This window comes from Eurosta solidaginis, chromosome 2 (assembly GCF_040869045.1).
Source record: "Eurosta solidaginis isolate ZX-2024a chromosome 2, ASM4086904v1, whole genome shotgun sequence".
In the NCBI taxonomy this organism is placed as follows: Eukaryota; Metazoa; Arthropoda; class Insecta; order Diptera; family Tephritidae; genus Eurosta; species Eurosta solidaginis.
The window spans coordinates 240,275,730-240,298,949 of NC_090320.1; the positions used below are offsets into that span (position 1 = coordinate 240,275,730).

At 35.9% G+C, this 23,220-nt stretch overlaps 1 protein-coding gene across 2 annotated transcripts in view; it reads right to left on the minus strand.

Annotated features, from left to right (window-relative positions):
* Positions 1 to 23,220, minus strand: part of tkv (thickveins) — a 929,476-nt gene that overhangs the window by 162,101 nt on the left and 744,155 nt on the right. The window contains exon 1 of one of the 2 annotated variants that reach the window (XM_067767355.1): positions 3,338 to 5,567. The exons of the other annotated variant lie outside the window; for it this stretch is intronic. Coding sequence (XP_067623456.1) covers positions 3,338 to 3,371 — 34 coding nt within the window. The 5' untranslated portion in view covers positions 3,372 to 5,567. Of the gene's footprint in view, positions 1 to 3,337; positions 5,568 to 23,220 lie in introns of those variants that run through there. 2 annotated transcript variants of the gene reach the window in all.

A 23,220-nucleotide genomic window follows, 5' to 3' on the forward strand; every position in this document is an offset into this window, starting at 1 on the left:
ACCTGAATCGGTTGCGATGAATCGTAGACACACACACTTTTCGGTTATATAAGTGGAGAATAGTGTAGAGATAAAATGGAGAGACACATTTCAGTTGCAACAGAGTATAATGCATGAAACTTAGCCGTTCTAATTCTCTGCGCAAAAATTTCTACACTTAGATAAAATTATGCATTTACCATATAAACTTTAAGTGCATAAGTATATTTATTAGACTGGGTCGATTTATTAACCGATATCGCGCCATTTTTCGATAGGATTTGGGCTCAGGAAAAAAAGTTCCAGTACGCATACTCAATTAAATTATTTTCGAGCCTGCGAAATTTCATTTTTTTTGCCTTTTTCGACTTTGATTTTTTTTCATCACCTACTAAAAAAATTTTCATTTGATTTTAAATTTTCATGTATACCCTGTATGACCCAAAAATGTCCGCTAAAAACGTTTGGCGATAACAGTATTTTTTTTTTTCAACAAACTATTATCGACAACATTTTTTTAGTAGGTCATGAAAAAAAACCTTAAAAGTCAAAGTCGAAAAAGTAAAAAAATTTAATTTCGCAAGCTCGAAAATTATTTTTTTGGGTATGCGTAGTGGAACTTTCTTTTCCAGAGCCCAAATCCTATCGAAAAATCGATGGCGCGATATCGGTTAGGTTTCATCCATACAAATCGATAAAAAGGATAGATGTGGGCATTGTGGCAAAACCTTTTGATAATATTACGAAATTGCCTGTTGATGATTATGTGGCGGTTTTCGAAAGGTACCATCGCAATATGCCTAAATGTTTCTTTCTTTTCAGTTACTCTTAAATAAACATAATAACTGAATATTTAATTGTTATAAGCCAGTGTAAATTGAACACACCATTAAACAATCAAACATAAATTGTGGCAAAACTTCAAAACCGAATTGTCTCTAAAATAAATTTTGTCGGAAACTCAACAAAACAAAATAAATCAATAAAGTAAAAAAAAACTGTTTTCTTACCAATATGAATTGGAAGTTTAAGGGCCGTGAACTATGCAATTTATCTGTCATAAAAAGACACATTTTTTTACAAAAAATTTCTTTACCGGATAGAAAACAGCTCCAAATGTGTAATAAGAGTATGAGGAATGTGAGCTGCTGTTCACGACAATTTTTTCTTAAAAATTTTGGAGTCAACTTTTTACTCACATCTACTATAGGACAACTCTAATAGAAAACGAAATAGTTTCCAGCAAGCTAGAACAGCTTAACAAACCGATTTTGTGAAAAACTTGAGATATATAAAATCAGGGCTCGTATCGTGTTATACGATCCATCATCGAATTAAATTTTTTAAATCGCAATAGCACTCAAAGTACTTATAAGATTCATAATGTATTATCATTTTTATGAAAAGTTTGACAGATTAATATTTATCATTTTAGTGAAACTGGTTTTTCATCAAGGTCCCAAATTGGATCAGGTCTAAGTTAGGAAGGGTGACCCTACAGGAGAAACCTTGAACAAAATATCTAGGAATCATCCTAGACAGTAAGCTGTAATGGAAGCTCAACGTTGAGGAGAGGGTGAAGAAGGCTTCAACGGCACTTTATGCTGTAAAAGAATGCTGGGGTGTACGTAGGGCTTATCGCCCTCTCTTTCTCATGGGGTTTTTACAGCGATTGTAAGCCCTATCCTATACTATGGAGTTCTTGTTTGGTGGAAAGCCACACAAAAAGCAACCTACCTCAAAAAATTAGAGGGGGTATGCGGACTATCAATGCTTAGCATTACGCGAGCCCTGAAAACAACCCCGACATCTGCACTGCAACTAACATAGCGTTAACAACTGCAACCAGGCTCGTTGCCTCGGGGCAGTTTGTGCGCCGACCATACGGCCATAGTAGTATAGCGTTCTCAATCACAAGACGAACAGACCACCTGATTCCCTATCTGCGCTTCGAGGGCGATCTTAAGGCCACAATAGAGGTGGGCGGTTGGCGCAAGGGTGCTCAAATGACAGTCAAGCAGCAATTAAGGTAATAATCTTGCATAGCACAGCATCTAAATGCGTGTGAGAGTGTAAGCAGTCCCTGGAGAGAATCGGGACAGGGAGAAGCATACATCTATATTGGACATATGGGAATAGATGGGAATGAAAAAGCGGATGAACTAGCTAAAAAGGGCGCATCCCTTGAAGCTTGCTCCATAGACGTCCCAATTAGACTGGGCGAAATTAAGCGAAGGCGAGAGGTCCACATGATCGACCAAGCAGGAAAGGCGTGGATTCAAGCGCGGGGCTGTAAAGTGTCGAAGATTATGTGCAGGTCTTACAACCTTAGACTAACAAAGTTGCTCCTATCATTAAAAAGAGAGGACTGTATACTCATGACGGGTATTCTGACTGGACACTGCCTTCTGGCGTCACATGCCTTTAAATTAGGCTTGGTCAGTGATAGCAGATGTAGGAAGTGCGGGCTGGAGGAGGAAACGATCGAGCACGTTCTGTGCTCTTGCCCTTCACTTTCCAGGCTAATACTCCAGCTATTAGAAGTGATACAGCTGTCAGATCTAGAAGCAGCAAGTGGCTTAAATCCTAGGAAGCTTCTAGTATTTGCTAAGACGACGGAGATATTTTATAACATAGGTCCTGGTTTTTGATAGGATTTTTCGGTTTTGTCGTTAAAACAAACTTCTGGTAACACTACGGACTTATTCAGTCTATGTGAGGTCTTCATGGACCGGCCAGTTCAACCTAACCTAACCTGATCCATGATCGTATAACCCGACACGACAAGAATATTTTTGGTTGCTCTATTTTATGTATATTTCATTAAAAGTATTCCTTAAACTTCGAAATTCTTTAAACTTCGAGTAGTATCGTTCCTCGACCTCTTCTGCACCAACTGCAAGCACACTTTTTGTACTTCGGCAGCAATACATCAAAATGATTATTTCAAATATTTACGAACGTGGTAAAAACCAGTCAAATCATTATGAGCCAACGCAAAATGTCAAAAGTCTTAGTTTTTATGATTGAATGCAAACAAAAAAATATTTGCAATATTTTCATGTAGCCTTTGAGGAATCTCATAATTATAAATGAAATATGAAATGACAAGCAAAAAAACAACAATTATGAAGTAGAAGCAACTGAAAAACATAACAAACTTAGGTACAAAAGAGTAAGTAAGAACGCAAAATCAGTAAAAATAACAAATAAACACACGTATAAAGCTGGGAGAAACCTAAACATTTAACGAAGGTAAGAATTGAAATAAAAGGAAGAAAACCCCGAAAAAAATTGAACTGTAAGCGCATAAAAACAGATTAAAATTTATTATTTTTGCTTTTTTATTTGTATTTACCATGTGCCTTCTTCTTTCTGGATTTCGGCGCCATGACTGTCGAATGTACGGCGGCGGCAACGGCGACTGCTACTTTTCTACTGTCTACGCTTAAGGCTTCTTTTGTTTTTGTTATTGTTTCTGCTATTATTGTTGCTACACGTATGTATGTATGCAATGTGATCGCCTACGAACAGGCAAACATGCCACAAAAGATTTTTAAGATATTTTCAAGAACACGCAGATCCTCTACCTAGTCTCACTAATTTTCCTTTTATGCTTATACGCTTTGTTTTCGTTATTATTTTTGCTTTTTCGTAACTGCTAAGCTGCTGCTGCACCTTCGCAGAATACACCAACACTATATATGCACTCCAGAAGGAATAACAACAACAACAACAACACAAATGCTCGAAAGGCTCGCAAACACAAATCTTAACAATCACCACACAACTGGTTGCTTGCCCAATAACACTTACGTTGCAGCGTTGGTTGTTGTATTTTTTTACTTGATTGTTGTTTTTAAGATCGTCGCCAGAGAGCTGCGCTCATAAATAAATGTATGTTCGACTCAAAGTACGTTGAGATACACATTTAGTTAGGTTAAAGGCAGTTTGTGAACTTCAGTGTATCCAAATGAAGGACGAAGAGAGTAGTTGTGGAAGAGGACTATAAAGACATTGGCGACGTTCTAGTCAACGTAGTATAACACACACATACACAAAAACAACAATAGCTGTAAGCATACACCTTAAAGTGATCAACAATAGGCAGTTAGTTGCAAAATAATAATCTTCAAGAACTCTGGGCTGTGATCAGGTTGGCGACAACGATGAACGATTATTGACGTTGTTGTTGCTGTATTTGAATGGACTTCAAGTATGAAGTAAGAATAAGGAACGAGCCCAGGCTATTATTGCCCAAAAGGCGAGTAGAGATCGCACGTTTAAATGAGCCAAGCAAGAAAGGTCGTCGTCGTTTGCTTCAAGTGGTTGCGTCGGCGTATGGGGTGACGCATAAGATAATGTTGAAGATATAGCAGAAGTATAAAGCGCGCTGTTGGAAGGTTGCCGATTGTATGGCGTCGACGAAATTATGGACTCTCTATTTTGGTGTTTTTTATTTGCGCGCGCATCTCTACTATCTTTTATCCTTATCCTTATCCGATTTTTCACTTTATAGCTTTTTTGTATGCTTTCTTGCCACAAGCGCAAGGGTAGCCTTTTCCGCTATGACAACAAAATTTGCGCTTTTTTTATTATTTTGCGCTCTTTACTCTTTGTTTTTGCGAGCTATTATTTCACAGATTTTGTATACAATTTAAAGAGTTTGACGGATGCGCAGCAATGATGGATAAATGTTGCGCGCAAAGGATGATGTCCAAAGATTTTTTTCCTGTTTATAATCGTTTTTTATTTCTTATACTTCTCCGCTATGTAGCGTAGTGTGAGCCCGTGATCACGTTGAGTTTAATTATAGGCGAAAGGTGGCGATACAAATCAGGTGAAATTTAATCCCCAATGTGCAGACTACGCGTTGTGGACAAAACTCGTGCCGCTGCGCAGTAAGTGTGTTTGTTGTAGTTTTGTTTTTTGTTGTGTTAACTCTTAAGCCACAAATCAGAAAATGTATTTCCTTTTTCACGCTCTCGATTACAGCACGTCAAAGAATTTTTGTTGTAGATTTGTATTTTGATATATGAGCTCGGACTCGTTGATATTTAATTCTTTTCCGTATTTAAATATGAAAAAATATGTATTTTATAGTTATGCGTAGGCATCGTCGCGCTTCGGTAAATTGGCATAAATAATAATTTTTTTTTGCTGTTTTATAAAAAAAATGTCAGCTCACGATATTTAAAATTTTTTTGTTAAAAATATTTTTTTTTACTTGAATACAATAAAAAATTATTACTGTTATTTGAAGTTTTTTCCACACTTTTGGCGTACATTTTTATTTTTTTCGAAAAAAAATTTTGAATTACTTTTGCAATTAAAACAAATATTTATTAAAAAAAATTCTCAGCACGAATTTTTCAATGCTTATTTCAACTCACGAAATTCAACTGTATATTTGTATATATTAATTTTTATAAAATTTTTTTCATCACAAAAAAATTTCTCACTTTTCATAAAATGCTCAAAAAACACTTTCTATCATTAACAACATAAAATGTTTAAATTTTATAGCTTAAACGCGCAACGCTTTTGGCTTCCACCAAAAAATTTTAAAAACAACCGACTGATACGTCACATCAAACGTACAACATATCAGGTACTGAATGCAACAGGCACCAATCTCATCATAACAAACTCGCTAACGAAATTCTCAATGCGCTGAGCATAGCACAAATTCAACAAACATTTTTTTTATTTGCTTTAACACTACCTCACTTACTCACATAAGCAAAAACAACATTGACTTATGATAAATTGTTTTTGTACATGAAACGAGTAGTTGACTAGGCCGGGTTGGTTCATTGCGCCTCATTCGGTTATTCATAACCGCTGTGCGAAGGAGGTAGAGAGCGTTTGAATAAATAGATTTTGAGTACAAAGAGTAATTTATAGAAATGAAATTCTCTCTGAGAATAATGTGGGAGGTTTGGGGGGCAACGAAAAATAAAAGGCTACACTGTAAAAAAGTTTTTTTTGTGAAAGTAAGATTTTTAGTTTATTTTTTTTTTAAACGGAACCCGCCTATGGAAGCAGAAGCAGAGGTAGAGGGCGGCCCCCACTCCGTTGGAAGGACCAGGTGGAAAACGATTTAAACTTCCTTGGTGTGACCGATTGGCGCCGGTTGGCAGAGAGAGGAGCGCCAATTAAGTAAGTAAGTAAATATTTTTTTACTTTTTTGTGAAAAGAAGAAACACCCGTTTTGGTGCAAAATTCACGTTCACCATTTCCAATGTAACATTTACCTGACATTGATTTTGTTAACACAAAACTATAGTTGCCTATCATTTACATTTTGGGAGACATTTCGTACAAGAAATGTGATTTCCATATTAGGTGTCACGACACCTTTTTAAATTAATCTAATTTTTTGTCTACGAGTATGGTATTGATATCGTATATACCCTTAGCAAGCAACAGGCACCCCTTACATCAATTCAAAGTTACGGCCTTTGCCGAAGATCTTCCCATCGTATATGGGCCGACTAATTCTATATATCTGCTGATGTCACTTCCGATGTATATTTATTAAGATCTTTGTCCGCAATCTATAATTGATAAGCTGCAAAATTAAGGTAATGTATTTCAGTATTTGTGAAAGGGAACAACCAAGAACTGAAGTAATGTTTCAATGCGTCTAACTGTATGCGCCACAACTCTGCTCAAATAATTGTACTCAGCGTAACTCTACCGTCACTTAAAATCACAATACGGGCTCAGTTTTTGGGGAGGTGCCTACAACAATAGAGCTCGATCCATTTTAAAACTACAAAAGTGTTTTATGCAAAGATTATTTAACTCTGGTCATCTAAAGCATTATATGGATCATTTTAGAATTAAGATACTTTAATAGAATCTTTTGGTAATTTTTACACCACCATATCATGTAAAATATTTAGTAAACTTTCTGCGGAGTCACAAATGATCAAATGACTAGAAGGCTAACAGTATTCCTTCTTCTTGGGTTCAATCAAATTTTAGTTTGTACCCTTGTTGTTTACATTTCCTACAATCCGATACGTTTTTGGCGATTAAAATAAGCTTCTTTTCAAGATAAGATTTTGGTGCCTTTTTTTTATTAAAAAGAAATGCAACTTAAAAATAGTAGTCAAGTTCGCAAATTTGAATAGTTTGCGAAGTTTTATCAAAAGCCTTGCTAAACTCTGCGTGAATTACATCATTTTGCACGATATTTCTAAAGTTTTTAGATGCTTACTTCGCAACAATAGACTCCAAAAGATTTGTAATGTATTTTATGTATGGATGTTTAGATGATACTAATTGTGTGGATATCTATATATATAAAAAGAAGTGTACATTTTGATTGTCAGTCCATAACTCGAGAACGGCTCGACAGATTGCCATGAAATTTTTAGGAAAGATACAGGAAGGAGAGATGATAGTTGAAATCCCAAATCGGTTTAGCCATTCTTGAGTTATGATTTTTTTTAGAAAAAATTCAAAATTTGAAAAAAAGAGTTTACATTTCGGTCCGACCTAACGAAAAAAATCGATCCAACCTATTACAAGTTAATTTCATTGACAAATGTTAAACAGATGAACCTGTCCAAATGCAAATGTTTATCAATCACTTTCTTCTGATGGTAACTATTGTCGCCTGCCTTTCCAACATATCTTCGTTAAGTTAATAATTTGCATATATACAAACACACACTCCCACTCATCGCACGCATTCATGCTTTTGTGCATTGATAGTGATTTAAGATATGTGCATTACGATTGCAAATAAAGGATTAGGGCAATTAGGTTTGTCACCACCCAATCGTCCAATGCATAATTTATTTGATCGAGAATTGCAACGTGACCAACAGTATGATCCCAAAGAATTGCAAACATTTGTGAATTTGAATGTTCCTAAATTAAATGACCATCAAAAACATGTCTATGATACCATCATCCAAGCGGTACAAAATGAAGTCTGTGGATTATATTTTTTGGATGCGCCTGGTGGTACGGGAAAAACATTTGTTATATCACTCATTTTGGCAGCCATTCGATCGCAACGAAAAATTGCATTGGTACTTGCTTCCTCGGGAATCGCTGCTACTCTATTGGATGGTGGACGAACAGTGCACTCTGCTTTAAAATTGCCGTTGAATGTGCAGGTATGCTTATATTTATTGATTGATCACTTTAAAATTTAATCGATATTAATTAAAATGTAATTATTTTCAAATAGGTCATTGAACATCCCACGTGCAATATTTCAAGAAATTCTGCGATGGCAAAGTTTTGCAACAAGCAGCAATTATTCTATTGGATGAATGTACAATGATGCATAAAAAATCGCTGGAAGCATTACACCGTACAATGCAAGATCTACGTCAGAATCAAGAAATTTTTGGTGGTGCATTAATATTATTGTCAGGGGATTTTCGACAAATATTGCCTGTGGTTCCACGATCAACACCGGCGGATGAGATCAACGCATGTTTAAAGTCTTCTCTTCTGTGGCGACATGTGCAAAAATTCACATTGAACATAAATATGCGCGTTCAATTCCACAACGACCAATCTGCAGATCGGTTCTCGAAGCAATTGTTAGATACTGGCAATGGAAAATTTCGAGCCGATAATACAAATGGATTGATTACATTGCCGAACAATTTCTGTACCATTCTCCAATCAACAGAAGAGTTGATTGAAAGTGTGTTTCCAAATATTGTTAAAAATTACAGGAATCACAATTGGTTGAGAGAACGCGCAATACTGGCACCAAAAAATTTACACGTCAATGCCATCAATTATCAGATTCAGGAAAAATTGCCAGGTGCAGTGACATCATATAAATTTGTTGATAGCGCAATGAATGCAGATGATGCAGTGAATTATCCAATTGAATTTTTGAATTCATTGGAACCACCTGGTATGCCACCGCATTATTTGAATTTAAAGGTTTGCTCATCAATTATTTTACTGCGGAATTTAAATGCACCAAAACTGTGCAATGGCCCAAGATTAGTAGTAAAAAAATTGATGCCGAATTTATTGCTACGAAGTGCAACGGGGTCCGCTAGTTTTTGTATAAAAATGATTGTTTTCTTCTACACAATCCCGACAAATAAAATCTTTTTTCCGAACGCACAGACACTTTGTTATTATTTTCCTTTTTTATGCGTTTTTTTTTAAACTTAAACATTATGTGGGTTTGAAAACGAACTTTCGCCTTCTGGAAAGTGAGAAAAGCACTAATCTACTGTTGCACTAATCTACTGGAGCAATATTCTAACTACAAATCAATTCTACATTTCTATGTTGATAAAGCGAAAAACTGCGAGTTCGTTACTTAAGTCTTTTGTTCTCGATCGTTCTATGAATTCGTGCTCAGCAAACAAAAACAAAAAAACGTTGTTAAAATTATACATTCTTTGAATTAGAAACTGCATAATAATGTCAGATATATGTATATGTTTTTGTTAATAAATTAAATCACCGTCTACGAAATATACTTAAAATACAAAAAAGACTAATCATAAAAATCTATGAAAAATACGTATTTATTTCTTTACCAAATCTTTCTAAGCAAAGTTCAAAAAAAAAAAAAAAACCTTTAAAATTCATATTTTTTCCATGTACCCAAAAACCTCAACACTTCAAATAATTAGTGAGCTGCCTTTTTCATGAGCAAGAGATAAAAATGTATATGCTCTCAATGGCAAACTTGTTTTAAGCAGAATAATAAACAAAACACTAAAAAACAAGAACAACAAAAACAAACGAGAAATGGAACGCATGAGCTGGGAGCAAATTCTCCATGGCACAACCGATTAACAAGAATTGATAAGTGAGATGAGCGTATGTTGAATATGTCTCTGAGTACTAAACGTTATATATATTTTTATGCGCAAATGTATAAATATGTTTGTAATTATACTCAGCGTGCTTTGCACACAGAGTATATTAACTTTGATTGGATAACGGTTGGTTGTACAGGTATAAAGGAATCGAGATATATAGACTTCTATATATCAAAATCATTAGCGTCGAAAAAAATTTGATTCGAGCCATGTCCGTCCGTCCGTACGTCCGTCCGTTTGTCCGTTAACACGATAACTTGAGAAAATATTGAGATATCTTCACCAAATTTTGTACACGAGTTTATCTGGACCCAGAATAGATTGGTATAGAAAATGAGCGAAATCGGATGATAACCACGCCCACTTTTTATATATAAAACATTTTGGAAGACACAAAAAGCCTGATTATTTAGGAAATAATACACCTAGAATGTTGAAATTGAGACTTCTGATAAAATTTTGAAAACAATTTTTAAAATGGGCGTGGCACCGCCCACTTGTGATAAAATCAATTTTAAAAATGTTATTAATCATAAGTCCAAAATCGTTAAACCTATCGTAACAAAATTCGGCAGAGGTTGCCTTTAATATAAGGAATACTTTGAAGAAAAATTAACGAAATCGGTTAAGGACCACGCCCACTTTTATATAAAAGATTTTTAAAAGGGTCGTGGACGAATAAACTAAGCTATATCTTTGCAAAAAAGATGGTATTTTATTTCCCAAGTGGATTTATAACAATAAATAGGAAAAAATTCAAATTTTAAAAAATTGGCGTGGCACCGCCTTTTTTATGACTAAGCAATTTTCTATGTTTCGGGAGCCATAACTCGAAGAAAAATTAACGGATCGTAATAAAATTGGTTACACAGATTTTCCCTATAGCAGGAAATATTTCTAGAGAAAATGAACGATATCGGCTGTAGACCACGCCCACTTTTATATAAAAGATTTTTAAAAGGGTCCTAGACTAGAATAATAAGCTATAACTTAGCAAAAAATAGTTTTGAATCAATGATATTTCACTTATCAAGTTTTATTGTAAGAGGAAATGGGGAGACACTTTTTTAAACGGGCGGTGCCACGTGTTATGTAGAAAAGTACTTAATCTGAAATGAAATGTACAATTGAAGCTCACGCTGAGTATATAATGTTCGGTTACACCCGAACTTAGACACCTTTACTTGTTTTATATTTCATGTTGATTTGTATGTAACATGTCAATATGTAGCCCGTATTGTTTTGCTGTTAATAAATTGTTTTTCAACTTGAATGGAGCATAAGGCAACAAAGAAAGTACGTATGTTTGTGTGTTTCTTCCTTCTTATATGTATTCACTTGTGGGTAGAATCCATGGTTGCCACACGAGAATGATGAAATTAAAAATTGCTACCGCCAAATGCTGTTTTAAAAACAATATTATAAAAATAAGTACGTTTTTAATAAAACCAATCAATTACTCATAAAATATCCATGACACCTGAGCGCAGGGGCATCGGTGAGTAGACGTAACATTTTTGTTATTATTTAGTATAAAAGTTACATACATATAAACACTAGCGTTGCCAAATGTCCCGTATTGGCCGGGACATCCCGTATTTTTCACAAATTTTAAAGTGTCCCGCCGGGAAATGGTATGTCCCGGCATTTTCACAATATCAAAATTAATGAATTATAATCAAAATTAATAAATATAAATCTGTATAAGAACCATGACCATATTTGCGGCTTCGATTGTATTCAGCTCATTAGCATTTTGCATGCAACTCGGTAAAGAAGAAAAATTCATCCCTACTGTGGTTATGAATATTGTCAATGTTTGACATTTCGCACACCTAAATATTCATTTTGCATGGCAAGTATTGTGTTTTAAAATAACGTTTCGAAAATGAATCCCTAGAATATTGAATTCGCATTAAACACAGTGAACGTATTAATTATTAGCCTGTTTAATAAAAATATTTGTTATAAATAAATGAGTTTAAAAAGTTTAATTCTATCTAAAAATGATTTCGCCGAATGAGCAACCCATACAAATACAATATAGGTGTTTCTTATTTTTCAAATGTCTCGGGAAATTTTAAAAAATCCCGGGAATTTGGCTCAAATTTGAGGTTTGTCCCAGGAACCCGAAATAAAAATCTGGCAACCCTAATAACACATAAGTGAAGCTAATGAAAACGTGGTAAAAAAGCAGTCCTGATGAGAAAGGAATTAACTTGCATCCCAGTAGATTTTACCATTACTTGGAGGAAGTACAGTTTTAATATATTTATGATGCTTATATTTCGGTTAACTTTCGACCATACAAATCGACCCACCCTAATATACATACTTGCGTATTTTTTGTTGAGATTTTCGGCTCGTTTTTTGAAGCAAAAAACACGGAAGTTATTACTTCGTTCGGGTACGTATTTCGGACACCTCTTCAAATATCGACACCAATACACGGGACTGAAATAATTTAACAGATGAGTCTTACAGCCTCATTCTGTTTGGCGAACGAGACGCCTAACGAACGAAACCTGCTTTGCCGATATCGTCGTTTCAATAATACTATGAGGCTTACCTACGTTGCGATTTATCGTCTATGTTTATGTTATTTGTCAACTGCATGTATGCAACAGTCAAATTTGTTTCTGACACTTTGTTTTCGCTTCCACACAGCTGTTCGTGACATAGAATGCTGAAATAACTCAAGAGTCGACTGTTATCTTTTTGGATACGATAGCATCAATGGTAATGAGGCTGTTAATTAAAACATAGCAAATCTAAACATATTGGATGCGCTGGAGGTACCCACGGATACATTGAATGACAACTAAACATTGCGCATACCTACATGCTCTTTATAGTTTGAAAGAATATGGTTTTATAAATCCAGTCATCCAACTTTTTGATGATGGCAGAAAACTGGGATAATTTTTTATTTCTATGTTGCTTTCTAGACATTGCTAAGTAAGGTAAATGCTCGATTCTTACAGCAGTTCCTAATGCAAAGAAAAAGGGGCAGACAGGTGAGTTCAGATCAAAAAATATGAATTTGAAACACATTTGTCTACCTCATATATTAAGCATAACGCAATCCTGCTCCGCGAGGTTAAAAATTACAGTTATCACCTTGGCACTTCAGACTGAAAACAATTTTTCCCCGACTTTTCAAAAATAATTATCCGGATCCCAAGAAAGTTTTTATTCAATAACAACAAGAAAAAGACACATACGACAGACAATTGGAGAAGCTTTCAGCTACGATAGATTCCACCTTCTCACTTGTTACGAAAAAAACTGTCGTTATAATCTAATCGGGTATCTAATAAAAGTTTGGACTTTAGTCACATTAGAGCTAAACTTGATAACAGCATATTTCAAAAATCTCAAGTGTTGCTTCTCAACAGTGGCTTAACTTGCTAATCATTATTATTATGCGGCAAAATATGCCGTTTCTCAAGTTGGGTAAAAAATGTGCTCACAAAAGATAGTGGACACAAATGAGATATTCCAATACTGCAGTAAAAACCGCCAAATTTATCGAAAAATTCATCCAAGTGGCAACCGTGAGTAGAATTGTGAGTGGGGCACACACGTAAGTAAATTCACGCCAAGATAACACCTTTTATGCAATATACTGGCTGAGGGGAAAAATAATGCACGAGAATGCTCTGACTTGGATTTCGTTTTTGTGTTTGCATCGGCTTTGCTTTTTATTTTAACTTTTTACTTTGATTTTTTTGTTTTATTTTTTACTTCTTTTTCATTTTTACACTCAGCTGAGCAGAGCTCACAGAGTATATTAATTTTGTTCGCATAGCGTTACCCCGTAACGGCATAAACTAATCGAGATAGATATAGACTTCTATATATCAAAATGATCTGGGCGAAAAAAGAAACTCATTTAGCCATGTCCATCCGTCCGTCCGTCTGTCCGTGAACACGATAACTTGAGTAAATTTTGAGGTATATTAATGAAGTTAGGTATGCAAGTTCCTGTGCACTCATCTCAGATTGATATTTAAAATGAACGAAATCGGACTATAACCACGCCCACTTTTTCGATATCGAAAAACCGAAAAAGTGCGATAATTCATTACCAAAGACGGATAAAGCGATGAAACTTGATAGCTGGGGTCACCTTATGACGCAGAATAGAAAATTACTAAAATTTTGGACAATGGGCGTGGCACCGCCCACTTTTAAAAGAAGGTAATTTAAAAGTTTTGCAAGCTGTAATTTGGCAGCTGAGTATGTAATGCTCGTATACACCCGAACTTAGCCTTCCTTACTTGTTACTCTTATTCTTTTAATGCTTTTTTATTTATTAAGTTTTTTCTTTATTCGTACATATATTGGAGAGCACAATTGTGGCTGGATATACGAAAACAACAAATATAATAACGAATTTGTTTGTATATTTGATTGTTCATTGTACCTGCAATTGTTGGCATGACTGGCATATCTTATTATTATATCTGATAGTTTGGACAGTTTTTTGTAGCGAATGTGTTTGCTTCTGGGCTGCTGCTCAGCTGCCTTTATCTGGTCTGCCTTGCTTATTGCACTGTGATCTCGAAACGTTTGCACAGTGGGTAAAGCAACCGTTTTAGCGAGGAAAAAGTTCAAATTTGTAATTGTGGTTAAAGGAAAAAAATCTTGTTTGACCCAGCGATTATTATACCCACATGTAGGATAATGTGACTACTTCTTGGCGAAGTACTTCAGATCAATTAGTCTAACTGGAACTGGAGAGGAACAATGGAGATGTGGAGTGAATACCCGTACTTCCCGATTAGGATGCCTTTACTACAGACAGGGCGATACTACCTTGTACCAACTGAAACCGAAATCCAGAATGCCTTCTTATAATATCGCCGTGCCTACGTAAACTAGCACTCCCCAAAATTTTTTATGAAGGAGTTCAGTGTAAAAAAGTGGCTCGACGATATATAAAGGAAGCCTCAAATAACACATCTCAAAATAATATTAGCGCAGTGTTTCAGATAGAAATTAAGTTGACTTTTGGAGTGTGGGTAGACACATTATTTCGCGAAACGACACTCAAAACCTTAGCCAGACACGGCACATTAAAACTTAGACTGACAAAATTCTGTCTGCAGGGGGTTTTTTGATGAAGAATGTGATGGAAATATTATCAATTCGTGATACATAAGGATATCATATGGCATTTGTACTATAGAAAGGTGTCCAAATGCCGTGTGATATTTCTTTTAATGCTCTGTGACATTGAAAGGCATCATGCGACATTTGAACAGTCTAAAGATGCCATGTGGCAGAAAGATTTTCCACAACAAAAGATATATGGCATTGAAAGACATCCTGTAATACAGGCCAAAAGCCTGTGGCATTTGTAATTTCTAAAGTGGTCCTGTGACTTAAAAATATAACGCGTGGCATTTGTGTAGTCACAGACGACTCAGCACTATTCAAAAAAACTTTTCGACTGAAGAAGGCATGTGACATTATGATATTAAAAGTGATTGTGTGACTCCCGAGTATAGATATCATGTGAGAGGTCCTGTGACTTAAAAATATCCCGTGCCATTTGCATAGACAAATAATAGTACACGGTGATATACAAAGAGGCGTTATGAGATTTTAATATTAAAAAATATCATGTGACTTCCAAATATGTTACGTGAAAAGGCCTGCATTTTAAAGCTATCCTGTGACATTTGTATAGCCAAATAAGACACGTTGATATCCAAAGTTACTTTGTGATATGTTGCGTTACCCAAGAAACGCTGTGTATAAAAAGTGATATTATGGCTTTCAAATATATGGCGTGAGAGGACCTGTGACTTAAAATTATCCCGTGACATTTGTATAGTCAAAGACGAGACGATGATATTCAAAAATACTTTGTGCCTGTCGTCTTTTGCTGCCGAAGCTGTCATGTGGCATTATGATATAAAAGTGATGATTTGACTTCGATATATATCACGTGAGAGGTGATGTGACTAAAAGATATAACCGGTGACGTTTGCTTAGTCTTAAAAGACATTATCCCTGCAAAAATCGTTGGACCATGTGGTCCACTGGAGTACTTACCATTATACTCCACTGTAATGCAACAACCCTGCAAAAATCGCGAGTACTCCATGCATGCATGTATGGAGTACTCGCTATGGACCAAGCGAGTGCTCCAAAATTAACCACAATTCATACAAAAAATATGGTCCAATTAACATTGCGATGTCCTAGGACCGGACCATATACTCCAGCTCCGCATTACATCAGAGTAATCCATGGAGTACCCCCAGTCCAATAAACATCGTGTAGTGTTTACAATCGTTAAAAACGAGCAATGATCGGCTTATAACATGTTCGTGTAGAAACATGAGTTGGTCCATCGCTGCATTACAGTGGAGTAGAATAGTAAGTACTCCAGTGGACCACATGGTCTACGATTTTTGCAGGGAATGGACCAACTCATGTTTCTAGACGAACATATTGTAAGCCGAGCATTGCTCGTTTTTAACGATTGTAATCACTACACGATGTTTATTGGACTGTAGGTACTCCATGGATTACTCTGATGTAATGCGGAGCTGAAGTACATGGTCCGGTCCTAGGACATCGCAATGTTAATTGGACCATATTTTTTGTATGAATTGTGGTTAATTTTGGAGCACTCGCTTGGTCCATAGCGATTACTCCATACATGCATGCATGGAGTACTCGCGATTTTTGCAGGTATGTTACTTAAGATACTTTGTGACGTCTTTACGTGAAGATAAGCTGCGATATGATATTAAAACAGATCATGTAACTTCCCATATATCAAGTGACATTTTTTCGTTATCAAAAGAGGCTCTTAGAATGATATTGAAGAAAGCACTATATAAATATCGTGTAACATCCTACGATGTTAAAAATGAAGAGAATTTCAAGAAAGATTCCGTCTCTTATAATGAAAAATGTATCGCGTGATACTTTATACTACCAAAAGAGATCTAAAGACAGTATAGCATTACTGAATCAGAATTATCCCATTTCAGTCCATTCAATAAGTACATCGTCAGAATATGGTACTCCCACACTTAATAGAACGCATCTATCTATACTACAGCTTTAATGAGCCGGAGATCCTTATCGAGCTGGCATCAATTGGAAGAGTATTAGCTCTGCTTTCTCATCTACAGAGTTACCAAGTGCATCATCTTTATCATCACCCTTGGTCACATACCAAGCGTTGGAGTATATTGATTGATTTCTGCTTGTTCTAAAAGCAAACGCTCAATGCGCGATAATGGGTGTAAGCATAATTGTGTCCGCTTAAAGATTTTGGCTTAGCCGGCAGTTACATACCCCAGTCCACATACCTCGGATTAAAAATCAAAGGTGACTGCCGGCTACTTTGATTTTTTAGAACGTTACCGGGTTTCCTTTGAAAACAAAGTAATTCATAACGTATATTTTTGCATATCACGGAATATCTTTTTGAGCTTCTTTTTTAATAATACAAATATTACAGAATATATTATATCACAGGACCTTGCTTAATGACATCCGAAATCTTTTAAAGTTATAGACCAGCTGTAAAAAATACGAATGTCACCGCATTGATTTCCAAATCACAAGCCTTTGTGTTAGCATAGGACGCCACAAAAAATCGTCGAAACGTTTAATCACACTCTAATTTTAAATTTCACAGAGTTTCCATTGACAGTACAAATGTCACGGTATATCTTTTTGATAGCATGGGAAATCAGGCGATCTGAGGATATCATTTTACTGAGTGTCTTTTGATAGCCTAAAATCATACAGTGATAACAGATAATGTGAAAGGGTACATTTGGATGCCAGACGGTCTGTGTCGATATCAAAATTAGTCTGATAGTATATTTTGAAACGAAGCTTGGAATATAACAGCATGTCTTTTGGAACTAAAAATATGACAGGATATATTATTATGTCGCAGGGACTCTTGTTATATCCTAACATTTGACATTAGGCAACTGCCTTAAAACCAGAATAAATTCACCACGAACCCGAAAAGCTAAGGCAGTTAAATTCAGAAACATGTCCTAGTAACCGATAGTGGTGATATTAAACTGCGGTTGCAAGCGCAATTTTTAACTTATTCAACCCAATTGTCAGTCTCACTTACGCGTGGCGAAATCTGATTTTTCACAGCCGAGACTAAACCCAAGTTCCTCATGCATCTAGGGAATGTGAGGCCGGTATGGCCTAGAAAGTTTCATGTGGTCATAACAAATCGTTTCCGAGCTGGTCGGGCTGGTACCTTAATTGTGCTTGTTACTGGAACGTACCGGATCTGCATCCGGCAAAGGACCAAAACCTTGGAGGAGTGTCATCGCTACAACAAAAACAACATTATTTTTGTATCCCATTTAACACATTTTATTAACTCAATTGACCATTTTGCCCACTTTGCGTTTGGAAAATGCGAAATACTCAAAACACGGCTCTCAGAGTGTTTGTTGTTGTTGTAAAACGTGCTGAATAGTGCAATCAACAGATCGCCAACTATTTTCTTTGCGGTGATTATTCGAATTTTTTAAAATTTTATTTATTTTCTTTTTTTTATTATTAAGTCAGCCAATAAGCATTTCTCGCCATTTCTCCGTTGCTTAACGCCCAAGCGTTACTTTGTTGCAAAGTAAAATATCTTTTTAGCAATAAGCATGCAACAATTACATGTTTTAGATATTTTGTTGCCAACTATTTGTTGCTGCAACAACATACTCGTACTTACATGAATATAAATAAAATGTTATTAGTAACGCCTTTTTTGCTCGCTTTAAATGTAATTTAAGTCCACATTAATGTTTGGAGTGTTCATGTTTTTCCTAGTTTTTATACCTTTCATGAAAATGAAATGGTATATTAATTTCGTCACGAAACCGAAAATTGTAAGTCCTTAAAGGAAAATAGATAGACCCACCATTAAGTATACCGAAATAATCAGGTTGAAGAGCTGAGTTGATTTAGCCATGTCCGTCTGTCCGTCTGTCCGTCTGTCCGTCTGTCCGTCTGTCCGTCTGTCTGTTTGTATGCAAACTAGTCCCTCAATTTTTGAGATATCTTGATAAAATTTGGTGAGCAGGTGTATTTGGGTGTCCGATTAGACATTTGTCGGAACCGACCGGATCGGACCACTATAGCATATATCCTCCATACAACCGATTTTTCAGAAAAAGAGGATTTTTGTAATATCTTACCCAATTTAACAGATTGAAGCTTCAAACTTCACCATATACTTTCGTATATTGCACATATTGTTGCCTGAAAAAATTTATGAGATCGGTCGTATATATAGTATATATCCCCCACAACCGATTGTTCAGATAAGGAACTTTTCGTAATTACTGCCCTATTTTAAGAGCTAGAGGCTTCAAATTTCAGCGAATGCTTACGTATATAGCATATATTGTTGTCTGAAAAAATCATAAAGATCGGTGGTATATATAGTATATATATGGTGGTATATATAGTATATATATATAGTATACATATATATATTTTCGCAAATTTTAGCCCCATTTTTACAGCTAGAAGCTTCAAATTTCACCGAATATTTACTTATATAGCATATATTGTTGTCTGAAAAAATCATAGAGATCGGTTGTATATATAGTATATATCTCATACAACCGATTGTTCAGATAAGAAACTTTTCGCAATTTCTACCCCATTTTAACAGCTATAAGCTTCAAATTTCACCGATTGGTTACGTATATAGCATATATTGTTCCCTGAAAAAATCATAGAGATCGGTTGTATATATAGTATATATCTCATACAACCGATTGTTCAGATAAGAAACTTTTCGCAATTTCTACCCCATTTTAACAGCTATAAGCTTCAAATTTCACTGATTGCTTACGTATATAGCATATATTGTTGTCTGAAAAAATCATAGAGATCGGTTGTATATATAGTATATATCTCATACAACCGATTGTTCAGATAAGAAACTTTTCGCAATTTCTACCCCATTTTAACAGCTAGAAGCTTCAAATTTCATCAACTGCTTACGTGTATAGCATATATTGATGTCTGAAAAAATCATTGAGATCGGTGCTATACATAGTATATATCTCATACAACCGATTGTTCAGATAAGAAACTTTGCGCAATTTCTGCCCCGTTTTAACAGTTAGAAGCTTCAAATTTCACAAAATGCTTTCGTATATAGCATATATTGTTGTCTGAAAAAATCATAGAGATCGGTGGTATATATATTATATACTTCATATAAACTGTCATATTGACCCCTTTTTTACGGCTAGAAGCTTCAAGATTCATCAAATTTCATCAAATAGTTACGTTTACGTCATATATTTTTGAAATACGTGATTCGTAGCCATAGTTTTTACATGCAGACCACAAAAAACGTGAAGCTTTGCATCCTCACACAGATTACCTACCTATTTTTTATTTTATATTTATCTTAAAAATCGTTTAGATATGTTCAAATTTCACCAAATGCTTACGTGTATAGCATATATTGTTGTCTGACAAAATCATAGATACCGGTGGTATATATAGTATATATCCCATACAACCGATTGTTCAGATAAGAAACTTTGCGCAATTTCTGCCCCGTTTTAACAGTTAGAAGCTTCAAATTTCACAAAATGCTTATATTGTTGTCTGAAAAAATCATAGAGATCGGTCGTATATATATTATATACTTCATAAAAACTGTCATTTTGACCCCTTTTTTATGGCTAGAATCTTCAAAATTCATCAAATTTCATCAAATAGTTACGTTTTCGTCATATATTTTTGAAATACGTGATTCGTAGTCGTAGTTTTTACACGCAGACCACAAAAAACCTGAAACTTTGCATCCTCACACGAAGTACCTACCTGTTTTTTATTTTATATTTATCTTAAAAATCGTTAAGGTATGTAGATCTGTTCACTATATATTTCTTATCTTATACATCCGATTATTCGGAGATTACAAACGGGATAAGATTATTGTTCAGCCCCATTCATGAAAGGTATGAAGTCTTCGGCACAGCCGAAGACAGTCCCGTTCTTACTTGTTTCTTTTTCATTTATATTTATATTTTTGCACTCATTTCTTTTTAGGCATTGATTAGTGTTGTTGCTGTCTCGACACGTTATAGAGCATAACGATCACGTTATATTCCATGTCTAATAGCCACTAGGCGTGCATTTGAAGTTTTTACTGCACTTGAGTAGCGGTAAAACAAAAGTAACGGTATTTTGCAAAAAGCTTAATTGATTTTTTTTTTATGGGCAGCAGGCCAGAGGGATTGAAAATGTTGATCATTGGAGATCGAATTTCGAAATGATTTAATCTAAATAATAGCTTAGCCGGAAAAAAATATGTCTAACCTGTTGAACAGACTCAAGAGATGTTGACTAGCCTAAACTCAGGTTTCCATAAAAAACAATCTAAAAAAAAACTCCACAGTGTTTCCATATCTCCCCTATTCTTCTGCCTATCCTGACCAATCTCTTCTCCTTCCTCTTTGTCTCGCACTTTGTACAACACTTCTACGTTTCTCTCTCCATCTCCTTTCTACACGCGCCTCCCTTTCTTTTATCTACTTCTCTATTTCTAGATTTGCCTCTACCTCTATTTTTACCTCTCCCTCTATCCATAACTCTACCAACCTTTACCCTTAATTCCACCTCTTCCTCAACTTCTTTTTTCTTTTTTTTTTGGATTTGGGGCAGCTCACTGCCCTCAAGTCGCCCAATGAAACCAGGCTAATCCTGTTCATGTGTGCACATCCCGTGGGACCGCCGTTAGGCATATCGTCAAGGGTGGAAAGGCGATTTAGTCGCCACTGTTTCGCATGTGCATTTCCCTACGCTCCCTATCAGCTTGCATCAATCGCGTCATAACTAGACATCTTGCTCACAGCAGTCCAACAATGTATTTGTCTGCATATTTGGGGCACTACATTTCTTACGAAAGCTTCCTCTCCAAAAATTCTGTGTACAGAGAGTCTTCCGCTGAGAAAACTAACACATTGAAACATAACGTGTTCTGCGTTTTCCAATTCGGTGGCACAGTGTGGGCAGAAAGGGTCCTCCTCTATTCTACACTTATATAAAAACTCCATGAAAGCGCCAAGCCCACACAATATATGTGTGAGGTGGTAGTTTATTTTGTCGTGCTTCCGCTCATACCATTCCTCTATATTCCGAACTAACGCGAAGGTCCAGCACCCTTTCATCGATCCTTTCCAGCGTTCTTGTCACCTAACTATTGTTCAAGACCTTGCGCTTTTATTAGCAACTTCAGTTGGTCGCCCGGTTCCAATGTCATATAGATCGGCCATTTCCCTTGACAGCAAGGATTTTCCGATAAATAAAACAAGGATCGCGTCGTCGGACACCGTCTGATAAGCACATGCTGTTCGTATAGCAGTAATACGGTAGCTGCTAGTATATCTTTTTGGTGTGTCATTTCAGATCCGTTCCATACTGGAGCTGCATATAATATTATCGAGCTAACTCTAGAAACCTTCTCTCCCAGCGCCCTGAAGTGCTCCTTAGAAGTTAGTTTTGAGTCAATATCTACTCCTAAATATTTCAAGGAAGGCTTTGACTATATTTTATAATCTCCTAAGGTTAGGACTAAGTCATCCACAGTCCGCTTTGAGATCACCATAACCTAGCCATCTCCACCCCAATGTTCGTCAGTTTCACCTCTACCCATACCTCCACCTCTACCCCAACTTCTTCCTCGACCTCAATCTTCACCTCTATCTCTACTTCGTTTTGTCTTATACTTAAAAAATATACAATAATGGATCAACTTCCATAAACCTTCGCGGAATGTTTTACAGTTACAACAACAACAACATCAATAGCTTGCTTTGGTTGCCAGTGTTAGCACAAATTTCATTATAGTTTCCACTAAAGAATTTCTACAGAGCTTATGGCACACCACACTGACGAGCATTCGTCTCGGACTTTTCACCGTATCATACAAATAGTTCATCACCTTCGATAGAGACCCGACCGTTTGACAATGTTCGCGCGACAACACCAAAAAGTAACCAAGACTTCCTTAGCTCTGCCCTCTATAATAAGCGTCCATTATATTTTGCTGTAAAATATGATACCGAAGTACCTGTCAGATAGTACAAACGGTACTAAGTTGGTTTGAAGAGAGCGATCTAATTATTAATTTAGTAGGTTCACAGTTAGGTTTAGGACCACTCAAAAATGTTCCCCTTAAAACGATTTCCAGGTCCTTCGCACACATATGGCAGCCCTGTCTTTTACGACCATGAGCCATAGATGGAGAAAATAGCTCCCTCAAGGGGTAGTTCATCGCAATCCATAGCTTCTCCAACACAACTGTCAATCTCAATTACCCCAGGCAAAGTTATGGGGACTTTATTGACCTATAAGGTTCAGTGTGGTCATATCA